This window comes from Drosophila montana, unplaced genomic scaffold (assembly GCF_035044405.1).
Source record: "Drosophila montana isolate Dmon_TW-CO22-7 unplaced genomic scaffold, ASM3504440v1 contig_3833_1, whole genome shotgun sequence".
Taxonomy (NCBI): Eukaryota; Metazoa; Arthropoda; class Insecta; order Diptera; family Drosophilidae; genus Drosophila; species Drosophila montana.
Window position 1 is genome coordinate 413,365 of NW_026998704.1, and position 17,563 is coordinate 430,927.

The window sequence follows — 17,563 nt, forward strand, 5'->3', positions numbered from 1 at the left end:
TGAAGAATTTTGTCAACTTTCTAAAGAAAATGTTTTTGTTATATGTTATGTGGGTAGGCCCAACCTCTATTCTACAAATTAAACAAACATCCACAAAAGTATACGAATATATTTATAGAAAGTATTCAATTGCAATAGCTTAAAAATGGTTCAAAAATTTGTTATATATTTTTAATTAGTTTTGCCAAGAATTAGCGAGCAATTTTGACTATAATATGGTAGACAGGGTGAATATAGGGGTCATGCTTTGTCAAATGGCCAAAGTTTATGTTCACCAATAAAGAATTTTAAAATGCATATTTTTTTGTATTTTATGCAATTCGCCCACAGATAAACTTTTTATAGAGTTGACTGAGCTTAGTTTTTTAAAACTAGAAAAATAACAAAATGTTTGTTGCATGCTTCTTAAAAGATTCTTAAGGAATTACTCATGTTACAAAATGTTTGAATAATATAATAAAACAAACATCGAGCCAGCTAAATAAATATTTCAAATATGGAAAGTTCTCCATAACCAGCATTAAATAACAAATTATAAACCACACAAAGCGACATGTTGCTTTTTGGGAACATTTTCATAAAGTTTTCCATTCATTAAAAAGAAATTTAAATTTACATAAGAAGAAATGTGTTTAGCGCATTCTATTAACATTAAAAACGAATAAAATGCTTTTTGGAAATTAAATAAAATATTTTCCCAAGATAGAAAAAGGGGAGCTTAATAGAAGTTTTTTGTGGCTTTAAGTAGCAGTAAATGTAAATCCAATCTACGCCAAACAAGTTAATGATAAATGGTATGGAAACTCTAAGAATTTAACTTTATGGATTATATATATGCAAATAATTTTTCGATAATATTTTGATTTTATTATTTTGCTTAGCGTATTGAGATCTTATATAATATATCTTACTTATTTTCGCCGAGTCTTATATGCTATTGTCTAAGATAATGTGAAAGATAATGCCGAGTCTTAGATGGGATTGCTTAAGATAATTTGGGAGGCCTTCTCGCCTTCGACGAAATCTTCCTGATTTTGGTCAATTTTGTATCTGAAGCAGTGCCCCAGAGTTGAATGCCATAGTTCCATATATGCGCCACTAAAAGCTTGAATATTATTGCAATACAATCGAAGAAACTCTAATGAGCCATTCAAGCTTTGCTTAGCCTTGATTAGATAAGCCTAGATAAGTGTGCTGTCCAAGTTAATCTTTTGCCCAGTGTAATCCATATAGTTAAATTCTTACAGTTTCCTCACAATCCTCTTATATATATCATGCACTTTTTGGGCTATAAGAATCTATTAACTCTGCCAACTAATTTAAAAATGTGTACTAAAAACTTTTCTCCCAGTTTTCGCCATTAACAATAACTATTTAAGTTAACTGTTTTTGCAGATACGTTAACTTGTACACTCCCAGCAATTATTACACAATTTTTAAAGCGCAATTTAAAATCAATTTCAACTCTTTTACTTAATTTTCGTTTTGCTTTTTTTTGTTTTGTTGTTTTGGCCAAACTATTTTGGTAATTTCTAGTTAAAAATTGGAGCGCGCTCACAAATTGCGCGCTCTTGTTGTTATTTTGTGCGATGTTTCCTTTGGAAGCTGCCCCATTCGATACAGTTACAGCTACAGCTAAAGATACAGATACAGATACAGATACAGATACAGATAGAGATACAGATACAGATACAGATACAGATACAGATACTCAGATACTTGCCCACTTGGCCGCACTTGTTGCCGTCTGGGAGCGCATGGTGTGAGTATCTATCGTAAAACCATTAATAGTTGACTATTTTGTTATGGCCCAGCAACCGGTTACTGGGCACACACACACACACACACACACACACAAACACACGCACACACATACAGTCGTTGGCGGTACAAATTTGTATACGTTTTATTTAGCTGTTGTATTTTGAAAATTGTATCTCAAGCTGAACATGAATGAGCTTTTCGAATATTTCGTAACCAGTTGGACTGCATTTTTTTCTGGCTCGCTGTTGTTGTTGTTGGTGTCGAGCAGCGAGCAGCGTGGCCAAAATGTTTATGTCTTGGCTTTAATCGATAGCCAGAGCAACAACAACGAGCACGATCACAACAAAGTCAAGTGTGTGTTTTGCTGGCAGGCATTGAAAGAACTACGAAAACGCGCTTTTCATCTGCCAAGCTGAATTGTTGGCTTAATTGCATGTGAATTGCCGCAGCAGCTGCAACAATTATGTTAATTAAGCCTAGATTCTAATTAATTAAAAGCGTTAAATAATTACAGCATGCAGTGTAAGTTTAACCATAACGTTATGTAATGAAAGAAATTTGCTCAACTCATTGCGTGCCTTCACACGAAACAACAGGGAAAAGTATCTTGTAGCTGAAGCTGTTGCTGTCTCTGTATCTTTGCATTTGTATCTTTAGCTGTTTAAGTTTCCAGCTGTGCGCCAAATTGCTCAAGCTCTTGGTAAAAAAAACACGTGAAAATGTGAAAATATAAAAAATGTGGGCATATTGCGTTACAGCTTAAATAAAATAGCCAAGAAATGGCTAAAACGCAAAAACGGCTGTACAAACGCGCGCACAAATTCGATGCGGGTCAGCTACAATTTCATAGCCCCCACCTCCCCCCTCCTCCCGTACACTCCTCTGCCCCGCCTGTATTGGCAATTTGTTCTAACCCACTTGCGGATCCACTTAGATCTATGCTCTAAATATTTTTTCAATTAAAGTTTTTTCAATGCTGCGACAGCAGTTTCTTATTTTGTGTTTACATTATCTTAATTAGCTTATTTTTATTAGCTTTCCATACCCTGTACTCATTTTACATAGGTAAAAGGGTATAATAAATTTGTGGACATCTGTATTAGGCTATTTTCCTATCAGCTTTCTGTATCCCGTACTCATTTAAAATGGATAACTATGGTACATTTAAGTTGTGAGGATCTGTAAGAGAATAAATTTCGGACAAAATAAGATATTTTTTATCAGACTGAAAATCTGAGTCGATATATCTAAGTGTGTGGCTGTCTCATCGTCCCTTTGTCTGTTAACACGTGTCGACCTCGGAGAACTAAGAGATAGAGACTTATAATTGTTAGAAATATATATTTAGTTTGCTGCCATTCCAATCTGCTGTTTGCCCTTCTGTGCGATTCTCATAAGTTCAAGTATGCAGACTTTGAATTTAATAATCTGTTTTACAAGTGTGTGTGTGTATCGTTCGTAATATTGTAAACTTCCTCTCTCTCTCTCTCGCTTTCTCTATCTCTTACTCTTTCTCTCTGCCACTCTTTTACTCCGCCTCTCTCTCTCTTTAACTGTCTCTCTATCTGTCTCTAAATCTCCTCTCTTATTTCCTTATTTCGTTCTCTTTCTCTTAATGTCATTCATATTTGTTCTGTTCCTTCTCCGTTTATGCCTACCAGATTTCTCTCATACGACTCCCTTTCTGTGTCGATATCCCTTTCTACTCTCTTTCTCTCTCTCTCTATCAACCTCTTCCTTCTCTCGCTATCTCTCTCCTTTGCCTATTTCTATATTTTCCTCTTCCTCTCTGACTTACTCTCTCTCTATCTCTCTATTAGTCTCTCAGACTGAATTAGGTTCCAGTCTAGTTTATTTGGTGTGTACAGGGTATCTCTATGTTGGCAATTGCACTCTAACTTGCTTACATGTGCACTTAGCTATTTATTTGTAGTTGCTGTCGCCGTTTTAACCAGCTTGATATGTATGTAGTTCAATGTCAAGCATTTTGTGGTCAGTCGTCAGTCACAGTTGTCGCCGTAGCCGTCGCAGTCGCTGCTCTCAATGCCAGCCAATTTCTAGAGTAGCCAAACGAGGCAGGCCTCGACAAAAAAAAAAAAAAAGAGGGAAAAAACATGATGAACAACCCAGACAGATCCGAAAAGTAAAAAACAGCTAACAACAGCTGTTCGGAAGTTGAGCTACCGTTACGGCTTATAAAAGATTGTAGCTTATATATATATTTATCTGATTAGTTGCTGTTGCTTTTGGCTTGGCATTGTACAATGACTGGTTAGATTATTGCTTTGGGTGTCCAGGCATAAACTTTAATTACAAGCCAGTTGTCGGCAACTGGCCAAAAAAATGTGGAAAAAAACACCGCAGAAGTGGAACGTGCAAATGGTCAAGCATCTAGCTGTGCGTCCACATCTTCATCTTAAGCTCCAGCTTGTGCTGCTTCTTCTGCGCGTCGTTCCAATTCTGTTTTAAATTGTAGTCATTTTTGCCAATCATTTGTTTGGTTTTGTTGCCACGACCAACTAACACCAATTGGCGTTCATTTATCTTGCCACATGCAATTTGCCCGTCAAAAACTAAGCCACAATTTTCCATATCAAAACAATTCGAGGCACGACAAAAAACAACAACAATAACGGCAATAACACAAACGCTTGTGCCACACATTTGAGACGCCCATTTAAGACACCATTTGTTGCCCAGATTTGTAGAGATTTGTTGAGATTTTCCACGCCCACCAGACAGCTTTCAGCTATGTTTTGCAGGTAGCTGCCACAGTTTAGGTTCGGCTTATTTATGGATATTATTTATAAAGAAACGAAGCCCACAAGTATTTGTACCCTGTATATATGCTGTTAGATAGATGGAACTGATGCTTCTCATATATACTGGAACGCTTTGACTCTGTCTTACATGTCTTGAATTAATACAGTTACTGAGAAAGTTACTTAAATCCTCAGAGTAATTTATATTTAAAGTATGTCTAAAATTAATAAGGTTTCAATATACATATAGAAGCTTTAAAAGTTCCTAAAATCTTCAGATTAATAAATTTGAAATAAATAAATAGAGGCTTTAAAAGTTACTTAAATCTTGAGATAAATCTCGTTTATGTGATCTATTATGTGTTATAATATGTGCTTTTGTATGTCTTAAATAAATAAATAAAAAGAAGCTTAAGAGTCCTTAAAGTACTCAGATATATTTATATTTTTAAGCATGTCTTAAATTGAGAAATTTTCAAAACATGAAAAGATGCTTTAAGAGTCCTCAGAGATATCTATGTGATTTTTATCATGTACTGAATTGTTTAATTGTTGCGAATATTATATAAATATAAATCATTACATGGAAAAAAAGCTTTAAATCAATTTTTCTGCTTTCTGTCTTTACTTTAAAAACAGAAGATTAAAGCCTTTTTAAATGTGTACACTTAAAGCTCAAAGCTCATCTAGTTAAAGCAATACCCTCCCACTTTCTCGTCAAAGTGCTCACCTTTTCATTTAAATTATGTATTAAAGCTCTTTAAAAGCTTGCAGCTGGAAAATTATTTCCAATTTATGCAATAACGTGTAGCCTTAACTTAAAGCTCAATTGACTTCAATTTGCTGACTAACTGATTGTAAAGTTTCTTATGCATGTACGAAAGGAGCTTTAAAAGCTCTTCCAAGTATATTATATTGTTTGCATACAATCAAACTGACTTAAAGCTCAAAGCTGAGACAAATATCTGCAGTTAAGAGAACTTAGTATACTTCCATTACAAGCCCCTTAACTATTTTCCAGGGTATTCTCATGGTGCAACAGTCACGCGCTGCATAATTCTTGACTGTGGTAACTCACGCTGATTTCTGGCCCGTGTTAAGCACGTCATTTGCTTTGGCAGCTGTCATTGGCTTTGATTAGTTTGTTGAACGTTGAAAATAAAAAAAAAATAAATAAAAACCTTCGATTTCACTTCCCAACCCGATTGAAGGCGTACAGTGTACACTGTACATTGAACCTGCGTTTCACACGCAGCTTTGCCGGCCAGCTGAGCTGTGTGTCCAATAACCAAATCTGTTGACGGTTTTCGAGTTGCAACCGATGCTGGAGTTGGGTTTATGGCTTCATTACACGCCATGTAAAAGTCTGTCACCGGGCGCCGAAAAATATCTTTCAACATATATTTCTCCTCGCTTTTTTTGTTTTCTTTGTCCCCCCCTCTGTTATGAAAATCTATTTTAATGGCTTTTGTGGGCTGAGAAAATTTCCTGGCATTGTTTTTTTTTTTTTTTTTTGGTTGCCTGTTTTTCATTTTTTTCGGTTTTTCCTCTTGTTTTTGCATAAGAGTACTTTGAGTACTTGCGGTGCAATACATACGCGTACTTTGAGTACTTAGCGTTAAGGCAATAAGTAATTTTTTTCGAGCTCAGCTAATGATGTAATTTCTTGGCTTTTGGCATGTCGTAAAAATAGCTCATTTACACAAACGCATAACTAATAGATAATTTTTTGTAATTATAATTTCTTTCTTCTCTTTGCAGTACCACAAAAATTGTAAAAACATAAAATACAAATACCAAAATGTGTCAATAATTTATGTTTGAAAAGTTCAATTTGAAAATGTGCGCAAAATAACGTGTAATTTGCCATTGGCCAGCTGTTCCGAGGCACACGTGTGACTAAAGGTGCGCTCTTTGTGGTTATATCATTTGTGATTTTCTTTATTAACAACACGATTCGTAAAGCTAATGCAACAAAGAGACCCGACACAATAATACGCAACATTTGCTAATAAATTACAACAATAACAACAGACAGACAGCATCAAAAAATGTCTATTAATAAAAGACTTGAGGGCGTGGCCGCCGCCCGCCTATTTGCCGCGACTGTGCTGGCTTTGGTCTGGCTGGAACTCGGCGCCGAGGCACACGTGGCCCTCACGTATCCACCTGCGCGCGGCTTGGATCTGGACTTCTTGGACAACTCGCGCACAAAGGCCCCTTGCGGCATGCCCAAAGGTAAGTCTCCGGCTTGAGAAAGGCAAAGGCAGAGGCATTGGTTAGGGTAAAAGTGGGTCTGAGAAAACTCCTGCCAATCTGACCCGCATTGCAATGCCCACGGGCAGCTGTTTCTGTGCCAGCTTCCAGTTAGGCTTTTTTTTTTTTGTTTGTGTTTATATATGTTTAGCCTTCAGCCTCTGCATTTGCCTACAAATTGTTTTTGCTTGGTTTATTTCTTTTTTTTTTTGCCATATAAATAATATTTGACTGCCTTTTTTATTTATTTTTGCGTTTTTTGGCTAGCGAAATACTTTGGTTAGCAGCTCGTGGGAATTATGGCCGGTTTTTTCTATGGGTTTTCTGTGGCCAACACTTGCAGCTGGCTGGCGCCTTTTTTTGTGCCACTTTGCCAGCTTGGCCAACCGAATGTGGCCAACAGTTTTAGGCTGGACTCTCATAAGAGTCTTAAGCCTCTTATTTAGCCTTAATCCACGAGTAAATCTTTCGATCATCCTTAGATACTTTTCTTTACTATTCCTAACTAATTTTAAAGCTGTTCTTAATCCGCAGTAAGATATATATTTAATTTTCTTATATATATTTTTTTTATCAGACTATTTTTTATTCATAATCTTTGTAGAAAGCACTTCTTAACTTTAATTGGCCAGTATTCAATTTCTATTATATGTTTTTCGCGCTGTACTCTATTTGGCCCAACTGAGCAGATAGTTTTTACTCTAACTAAAGCTTGGACTTTATCAAAAGATTCCTACCTAAGACACCTTGGACATTTTTTAGGAGTTTTTTATACATTTTCTTGAGATATTAAAACTTTTTCGCAACTGTCACATATTCAGCGTAATTCACATAAGTTTTTCCCAACATCTGGTGATTGATTCTCTTGCAAAAGTATTTCCTTGCAGTCATAAATTATTTTTATACCCTTGCAGGGAGTATTATAATTTTGTCATAAAATGTGTAACGGGCAGAAGGATTTCTTCTTCTACGATCTCACAAAGTATATATATTCCAGATGTCCGTCTACTATATCATACATAAAGAAAAGTTCGGTCGAAAAGAAGGTTCCTGTATGAAAAACTTTTTTGCTTATCAAGATATCTTGATCGAACTCGGCATTTTTAAGTTTCATTTTGCTTCTCATATATATGCAAAATCTTATCAACATCGGACTACTATATCACATAGCTGCCATAGAAACGATCGGTAATATTCTGTTTTCCAAGATATTTTCATCAAACTCAGCTTTTACGAGCTTCACTATTCTCACATATTTTGACTAAACTATCTTTAGTTACCTAATTAATTTCTGCTTACAAATAATACAACTTCAACTTAAGCAGCTGAAATCTTTAACACCCAAGAAGCAGAAGTAGAACTGTCAATAACTCGCTTTTTTTCAGCACATTCAATCATTTGTTTTTTCATAATGTTTATTTTTTTGGCTTTAAGTAATTTTTCTTTGTCATTTCTTTGCAAGCAGTTTTTGGCTGTCCATTGTCAGGGCTACAGCCGGCAGAATTCTAAACGAAGTCAGCTAAAAACAATTTAGCCTTTGAGGCACGTAGTGTGCATTATAATCGCATTATTCAGTTCACTTAGTCATTCAAGTTATTTAAGTTGGAGTTGTTTACGTTTCGGGGCACGCTTCTGTTTTTGTTTTTTTATGTTTTTTTTTTTCTGCTGAGATCGCGTAGACCCCATTGATCATTGGAGTGGGGCGCATTTGTTTGGCCAGGTATTTTAGTCGCATTTAAATTGGCCATGCACGTTCAATTCACAGATTCACAGATTCACAGCGAGCATATTCATGAGTGGCATTCATGCATTTTATGATTCACACACACACACACACACACACACAATCATATTTCTATGTGCATTCGCGCTTGCATAACGATTTTCAGTTTCAGTTCAGTTTTGAAGTTTTGTATTGTTGCGTCTTACTTAACTATGATTATTGTTGTTGTTAGTTGTTGTTGTTGTTGTTGTTGCAGTTGCAGCCGCAAAGTGTTACCAATTAATTTGCATATGTTGGAGAGGCAGCAGCAGCAGCAGCAGACGCCATTCACTCTCGGCGCTTATTAAAAATTGGGTCATCATTCGTTTATTTAGATATATTAAATATACCCTGTAAACATGGCTCTTTAAATAGCCCACACGCAACTCTCACGCATATGAATATTAAATTTTAAAATACCTCAACATTTTTGAAGAATTCAATTTGTTTTATTGAGCGCCGGAATCGATCAGTATCTTCTGATCTCTACCATACGAAAGACTGTGATATAAATATGGTATAGTACAGTGATATAGTATTACATTGAGGGGTATTTACAATGGAGGGCTATTTACATTGAAGAGGATTAAAGACATGGCCAAATACTGTAGGGCGTTTAGATTTTTCGTATTTTTTCAGTCTATATTGATGGTCAAGTCATAATTAATATCTTTGTCTGTCTTTTAAGAGAAAGTTTGGTGTGCAGATTCTCTGAAATATCATACAATTAAAACAGATCCAAATAATTCTCTGAAATAATATAATGATTAATTATAATATATACATATTTATTTGAAAGCCATATATATACATAATTATTAATTTGTATAATATATATATGTATATATTCTTTGTGTACGTTTTATATGTTATATATATATATTATAATACAGATATCTTAACCATTTAAATGAAGTCTACTCAGACTTTACTTTAGCTAATTTGTTTCAATTTTAATTTTAATTATTAAAGCTTGCTACAGGGTATCTGCTAGTCCAACTCTGTTTCAGCTCAAAGCATTCTTGTTTGTTTGTTTTATTGCCCGCATATCTCTGCGCCTCAAATACTTTCAAAAAAAAAAAAAAATGTTTTGACATTTGATGTGGCTTCAGCTGATATATATATATATATCTGAATGCATATAAAAATACATAAACATGTGTTTTTGGCAGCATACATATATAAATATTTTAATTAAACTACCAACAGTTAAATTTTTCGTTTGCCTTGGGCAGAGACCAAAGACACGTGTGTCGCATCAAAATGCCAAATCAATTTTAATAGCTGCTTATAAGTGCGCATCGTATACTATATAAACATATATACATATATAAGTGTATATGCATATATATAGATATATTTATATGTATTATAATGCTTATAACGCGCATATTAAACGCTGCGCATTGCACACTCGTTCAACGACATTTTTGTATATATTTGTAATTTTGTTCGCTTGACTTTTTTATTTTTTTTTGTTAATTATATACGAGTGCGCATTGCGTATACGCAACGTGCGCCGCTTGTGGCAAACTGTGCGCTGCATGTGCGACCTGCCGTCTGTCTGTCTGTCCGGTTGTCTGTCTGTCTGGTTGTCTGGTTGTCTGCCTCTACCGGTTGCACGTTTAACCCATTTCGGGCCATGACAACTTTTGCCTTCGTTTGCGGCTTTTTGCTTTTCTTTAACGGTTTGTTTTTTGCGCAAGGCGCCGCTTGGCTGGCCAATTGGCGAATCGGCGTATTGGCCAGCTAGCTGCAGCCGCGGCTGACTGACTGCCTGACTTGCTACCTTGCTGCTGCTGCTGATGATGATGATATATGCTGCCAATAACAACAACAGCAACAACAACCCGCTGAATGCAAGTGAAAAACTTTCACTTATGCTTTTATATATGGCCATTGCGCCACACACAGACACACACACACACACCTGAGCAGGCGGGCTGAGAGCTGCTGCCAGATGATGCAAGTTAACAACTGTATCAAAACAAAGTGCGCTTCTCGCAGTGACCGCATTTGTCGTCGTCGAAGAAGAAGAAGAAGAAGAGCTTGCTGCTTGCTTTCTAAGCGGCTGTTGCAAGTGCAACCGCAGGCAGACTCTGTCCGGGGCAGCCTCATTGAACTGACTCGTTGACCTCTTGTCGCTTGTTTGCATTTGCTGCATCTCAATTTGTTAACACTCGCTGCGCTTGTCAAGGGCCAAATGTTTTGTTTTGATTTGCCTATTTTACTTTTTTCTTGTCTTCTTCTTCCACTCCAATTTGTAATTGTCTGTTTCGTTTTTTATGTAGCCCGCTTGAATGGAGGTCAAGCTGCGGTCTGCCGCTTGTGTCACACTTTATAATGCGGTTCAAGCTGTTATATCTGCTTACAGATCCGCCAGTAATTACGCTCCATAATTAGCTAAAATTTAGCAGCCTACGATAGTGCATAAAATATAAATTATTAACGAAATTCCGCTTTCGTCATGCGACTCCAACTTTATCATCTCATTTACTTCACTCTTTTTTTTTTAAATATTTCTCAAGAGCCATTTATCAGCATCTGCTGCGACTTGAATTGTTTTCGTTTCGGTTTTATTTATTTTATTTTCTAGCGGCGCTCATATTTCAATTTCCAATGGCCATTCATTTGTTAACTGAAATGTCGCATTGAAATTACCATACAAATCTGAACAGCATTCACTTGCACTAGACCCATAAAAAAATAATGCCACAGAATATCAATGAGAGCGCGCACTACAAATGCCATTTCAAATGGCAAATGTGTGACGAGCATGTGTACTAGCAGGCTACACTGAGCGAAATTTATGGCACTCATTCAAAATGATGAATTCTTGAAGGACAAAGGTTGCAGCGAGTGGAATGCAGTGGAATCAATATTTTGAAATTCCTAGACTTTGCGCTTTAAGTGAGATTTATTATCAGCACTTAATATAATGGATTACACTTAAAGCTTTTGTGGGCCTGCAACTCAGTCAACTTCATGAACTTGAAGCTTTTAAGGTACAACTTGTTGAACTTAAAGCTTTGAATGAACCTCATCAACCAATTTTCATAAGGGTTTTCTCTTTGTTCTTGGTTTGGTCTCTAGATCAATCTGGCATCTAAATCTGGCAACATTATTTTTGGTCAAAATTCATCTGAAGATGTTGCTAGAAGAGGGTTCAGGGTATATCCTAGTCGGAAACTCCCGACTAGAGCCTCTTACTTATTATGTTTGTCATTGAGCTGACAGTTAATTTGCAGAGACACAAGCGGGTAATTTTTCTCAGTGCATATGCCACATATGCGATAGATATCGAGTGGCATGCCATAAATACCAACCGCAGAGACGACGCCGACGACTATGCAACTGGCTAAGACAACGTCACGAGCAATTAACTAAAGCGAAAACTCCTTGACCACAAGCAGGCCATAAGCTACCAGGCACCCAGATAGATAGATACCCAGCTACCAGCTACCAGTTGCAGTTGCAGTTGCAGGCAGACCGAAATGCAAATGCAAGCACAACCAATCAACGCTTGCCACAGGTTGCCACGTAATTTGCGGCAAATGAAACGGCGGCAACATTATGTTGTTTTAGGGTTGCCAAAGCCAAAATTAATTTTATGGCATGTTACACTCTCCCGGTCAGTCACTGCCATAAAATTTATGGCACTGCGCGGGGCTTCGTTAGTCAAGTTTATTTGTCAACCTTTTCACGTTGCACAGTTGCAAGTGTGTGCCTGCATGTGTCTGCGTGTGTCTGCGTGTGTGTGTGTGTTTGCGGAAGTCTTTGCCTTTGCAACGACACGCCATATTTGGCAGCCATGTTGCCAATACCCCGTCCCCGTCCCCTTCCCCGCCTCCAACACCCACTGGGACTGTCTTTCCGCCCAGTTGGCGCATGGTGCATGCAAGCGGCACTGCAATTAGAATGCATGCAAGCACACATTCTTTTTCCACTACGTAATAACAACAGGCAAATTGGCCTGAAGGTTCGCTTGGCTGGCCTAAGCATACCATTAAGAAAATGATGCAAAAGCCAAGACAATTCTTATATAAGTGTTTGGCCATTTGGGCTTGGACTCTGCCACTGCGAAAGTTGACTGCGAACACTTTTCAAATTATCTCTTAAGTTTTTCAATTCAGATACTTCAAAAACACAGTCAAAGAACTTTGTAAATAGCTGTAATTATCTTAATGGGTATTATTAGAATTACATAATTGATAAGCACATTAAGTGGAGCCGTTAGCTGGAGTTTACTGTATGTGTACGAAAGAATAACATTCCAGAGGTCTATGCTAATAACATTTCTTATGCGTCTGACAGTCTCATTCATATTATTGATAAAAACAAAAATTTATTTTATTTTGAATAAAATCGCGAATGTGTCATTTTAAATGAATGAAAGACATTTACTTTGGTTCGACTTTTGATTTTAGTATATAACCGAGTAAAACTGGGTTAAGATTTAAATTAAAATTTGAATGAATAATGTGAATGATAGATATGTTGGCCAGTGGAATGCGGCTATTTAAATAGGTTAGCTTTAAATATATTAGCTACACATAAATTAAATTAAATGTGTGCAGATTAATTCATTAGTTAAATGAATGACTAGAATGTTAAACAGTGAAAAATTATATTGCTTTGATTTTAATATGGCCAATATGGCTAGTAAACTGCCTTAGGCAAGAATGACTGGAATGTTGGCCAGTGGAATGCAAGCATTTTGAATCATTTCACTTTAGACAAGCAATCTAATAATTGTATTTAATGAAAACAAATTAATAATAGCTTATTAACAATGTTTAAGCCACAATTTTCATGCCAAGCCAAAGAGCCTTCAGAAAACTGTTAGAAAATCTTCAATTCGCTGCGTTTTTTGGTGGCTCATCATCATCATTAGGGAATTTAAGTTGAAAACAATCAAGAGCTGAAAACTTTTGCTCAATTAAATGCATTTTGTTTAACATAAACAAGACGCTCTTTTTATGATATTTTTTATATTATAAAAATATTGCTGTGAATGCCAAGCAATACACTTGATATTGAACTGCTGAGAATCATAATCATTATCAATTTTTTTGGCTACGACTTTCGAAATGAGACTGTCGCGAGTTGCGAGACGGCGAGAAGGCGAGTTCAAGCGCAACATTCGATATTCATGCAACGCAGCCTCCAAAAACCAAAGGTGAACAACTTTCGCGCTCGTGAGAAATATGACAGACCGAAAACCGAAGCAAAATATGAAAATGACCAGCAGAGACAGAGAGACAGAGAGAGGGGGAGAGGGAGAGGGGGAGAGAGTGCGAGTTACAGTGGCGGCTACATGAGAAAAAACACAAGCTCAAGCACCTGCCAATATTTTGGGTGTCCAGTTGCCAGCTTCCAGCTTTTGGGCAACTGGTTACGCCCGAAAAAGCTATATATACATATACACCTTGTAAATACATACATATATATTCCCTGCTCTTGTTGTTGTTGCCTCGATTTATTAATGGGCACAATTGATTTATCGCTCGAGCTATCAGCCTCTTCGTATTATTTTTTTTTGTCTGCCTCAACTTAACCCATTTTCGCCGAGCTGCTTCAACGTTTTTCAACTTGAGTTTTTTTGGTGTATTTTTAATTTTTAAATTTTTTTTTCTTTTTTATTTGTGGTTGTCAAAACCACTTTGTCTGGCCATGTGAAAATGTGTGGTCCACTTGGTTGCAGGTGCGGAAATCGCCATTTGCAAATTCAGTTAAGAACCATCGAAGTCTAGAAAAATTACGCCATTGAAATCAAAAGTCGCATTCAATTGTTGACCTACAAAAGTCGCTGTAATGTCCATAGACACGCAGCGGCATTTTTTTTCCGATACCCTGTAAATATGCAATGGACTCGAAAGGGGTATTGCAGAACAGAAGACTTTGTCTGTTTAGGCTCCATAGAATCTTTACACAAGTATTCTTTGTTGACAATCAAGTTGAATAGAGCTCAGGAACTATTTCTGCTGGAGCCGTCAAATTTGGTATTTAGATGCTTTTATGTCTCATAAAGATAACTAGGTTATCTTTAAAAGGGAATCGCATATGCAAAGCTGATAGCAAAGACTCGAACCTGAGTAGTTGAACTCATATTCTCACAACAAAGACTCGAACCTGAGTTCATATTCGATTTGTTCGAGTAACTTACTTATTTTAATATTCTTTCTGTTAAACTAGGACTTTTTTCTGTGTAAATTGAATTTATGTTTTCTAGAATTGTTCAAACTTACTTCAAGTTAATCTAAACTTAATCTTAGTGCAAGTTTTCTCTCACATATACGTTGTGCTTTTAGAATACTCTGGAACTTTTTATAGGATATGTTTAAGTCACGCATTTAATTTTAACTTGATTTTTTACTGCTGCTCATAATCAGCGACAAAAAGCTAACGACTTGCAGCTGCAGACGGGGGGAACGGGCAGACGAGGAGTTCATTTCTATGCCACGACTGTGTCTAGTCGCCGCCGTTGTTGTTGTTGTTGTCTGACCATATTGGGCAGCTGGTGGAAAGAGTGTGGCAATTGAATGCATTCAAGTGGTCAGCACCGAGTACCCGATGAGTGCGATGCTCAATATTTGGCCAGGTCTTTAAGCCAGCTATCGGGCAGATGACCAACAATCTCGTGCCGGCAGCAGCAGTAATCATAATTTTCCAGCTTCCTTATTTGTCTTGTCGTAATGCTAACTGGAAAGTGAGCCGCACGCCCCCCCCCCCTCTGGCCTAGCAATCTACCCCCTCCCCTTTGGCTGGCTGCTTTCGCTTTCAGGTATCGTTATGGCCATTAAATGGCTTCAATTAGCGACTCCGACTTGCCTGTATTGGCTGACAACGATGTGCGATCTGCGCTTGGGCATTGATTGGCCACTTTTAGGAGCAGCAGCCCCCCTCTCCCCACCCCCCTTCCCTCCCAAAACTCCCTACTTCCCTAGGTGGGATGCAATTTTTCACAGCTGGCCGAGGTTACCGCATTGCACTTATGCAATAGTTGTGAGCATATGAAATTTGTCGGCAGCCAGAAAAACTTGTAATGCGAAGATGTGTGTGGCGGCACTTGGTGTGGCCAGTGTGCAGGTGTGTCTGTGTGTGTGTGCGCAGGTGTGTGTGTGTGATATGCTGGGCTTCCTGTGCTGTGTCTCTCTTTGCGGACCTGCCTCCGATTGTCCCAAGTCTGGGCCCACTCGCCTATGCAATTGTTGGAATTTAGTGCGCAGGTGCGCAGCTACGGATCACTTCCACCTGGAGGCCCACTTGGAGCCCCACTCGGAGCCCCACTTGGCTGCTACGCAATGCAGAACCACAAAACCAGTTCAGCTCGAGTGCTGGCAAAACATTTAATTATGCGTTACATATTTCAGTTAGGCCAATTGCCAGCTAGTTCGCTCTGCAACTGCAAAGCCTGATCAGCCCAACTGCACGGCCTGATAAACAGCATCCTCATCAACTTGATGATCATCATTCGCATTCGCATTCGCATTCGGATTGACGTTGCTCCATTTCTTCCACTCACTGGTTAACAACCACATTTCAATGGGCTGCCATTAGCTATTGATACTTGGCCTATGCGAATTGTATAGAATTCTTAGAATTGGCCAAAGTATGTAAATGGGCTTATGGAGAAAACAAGCTAATTTTACTGAATGCCGATTATATAAATTATTTCTGCACTCCTCCAAACGTGCCAGGCAACCGTACAAGGAGGAGGCTCGATTTCCCAGACTATAATATTGTCTAAGGCGAAGGCCATAGAAAATGGAGCTAATTTTCCATATTCCTGGATAGTATCAACAGCCAAGTTGAAGCTCCTCAGATTTGAACTATCTGCTGCTGCTACTGCAAGCAGCTGTCATTTTGACTAGCTTAAGATAAGTATCTATTGTTGCAAAGGTAATTTATCTTTAACCGTAACTGTTTCTTGTTCTAGCTCATTCTTTAGTTAATTTCTAGCCCTTTCTACAATGCTTTTTAGCGGAATTTGCGCCCTCTTTCAGTCTTAATTAAACCCTTTGTATATGTAACACCTTGCAGCATTCTCCACATAGCATCAATTCCATCAATTTGGTTCATGCTCCCTTTAAAATATAACTCTGAACTATTTGTGAATCTCCATTGAACCAGTTCACAGACATGAAAGACACCCGCAGCATCTAATTAAAATATGATATTCATTCTTCTTAGCTCAAGAACCAGCTTGTCTTGAATTGAAGCTGTTTCGCGAATGTATTTAATAAAATGTAAACAAATTTAATTCGAAAATTCGACTTTTTTAAAAAGATAAATTAAACCCAGAGTCAAGCTCTTCATAACTTGTGGGAAATTAAAGCCTAATCCAACTAAATCTAATCTTATCTTTTAGCTGCAACTAATTGTTAATAGTTATTTGTAAATTGTCTATTTGTTGCAGGCTCCATACGCACCTCGCTGCTGTCGGGCTCCATGTTTAATGTCACCTGGCATTTGGCCTATCCGCACAAGGTAAGTGGAGAAGCGGAGGAGTGGAGGAGACCCTTGTCTGTCATCTTGCACAATCTTTTCGGGGCAATTAAGCTGATGATCAAGTCATGCACAATGAAAACCAGGTTCTTATCTCGCTGTCAAACATAATTAGCCAGACATGTGCATCAAATGATGTAATGATTGCCACACATGCACCAGTAGAGAGTACGAGCATCTAGATACGCGAGCTTGGGCCCCTTGGCTCAAAGTCAGGCATTGCGTTAGAAGTTCCCATAATTGAAAAGCCAATGGGAATTGGCTGCCAGACACAAAACGAATCAAGTCACAAGTTCTCAGTCATTGTTTGCGAAATATAAACAGAGTTAACCGCACGAGAGGAATTCTTATTAAATAGTTCATATCATGCACACTTCTAGGGCGGCTTCCGTTTGCAGCTTTTGGATGCACTCGACAGGCCCGTGCTGGATCTGACGCCGCACGTCAACAACTCCGAATTTGTGCGCACCGATGTCACGTAAGCCAAAGTCTAAACCCGCCCGAGGATGCG

At 37.8% G+C, this 17,563-nt stretch overlaps 1 protein-coding gene across 4 annotated transcripts in view; it reads left to right on the forward strand.

Annotated features, from left to right (window-relative positions):
* The window catches only part of nahoda, a 30,701-nt gene that overhangs the window by 7,210 nt on the left and 5,928 nt on the right, over positions 1 to 17,563 (forward strand). For all 4 annotated transcript variants that reach the window (XM_064695772.1, XM_064695768.1, XM_064695769.1 and 1 more), the window contains exons 2-4: positions 6,288 to 6,764; positions 16,964 to 17,034; positions 17,433 to 17,530. In XM_064695772.1, the coding sequence (XP_064551842.1) occupies positions 6,578 to 6,764; positions 16,964 to 17,034; positions 17,433 to 17,530 (356 nt within the window). In that variant the 5' untranslated portion in view covers positions 6,288 to 6,577. The remainder of the gene's footprint in view (positions 1 to 6,287; positions 6,765 to 16,963; positions 17,035 to 17,432; positions 17,531 to 17,563) is intronic.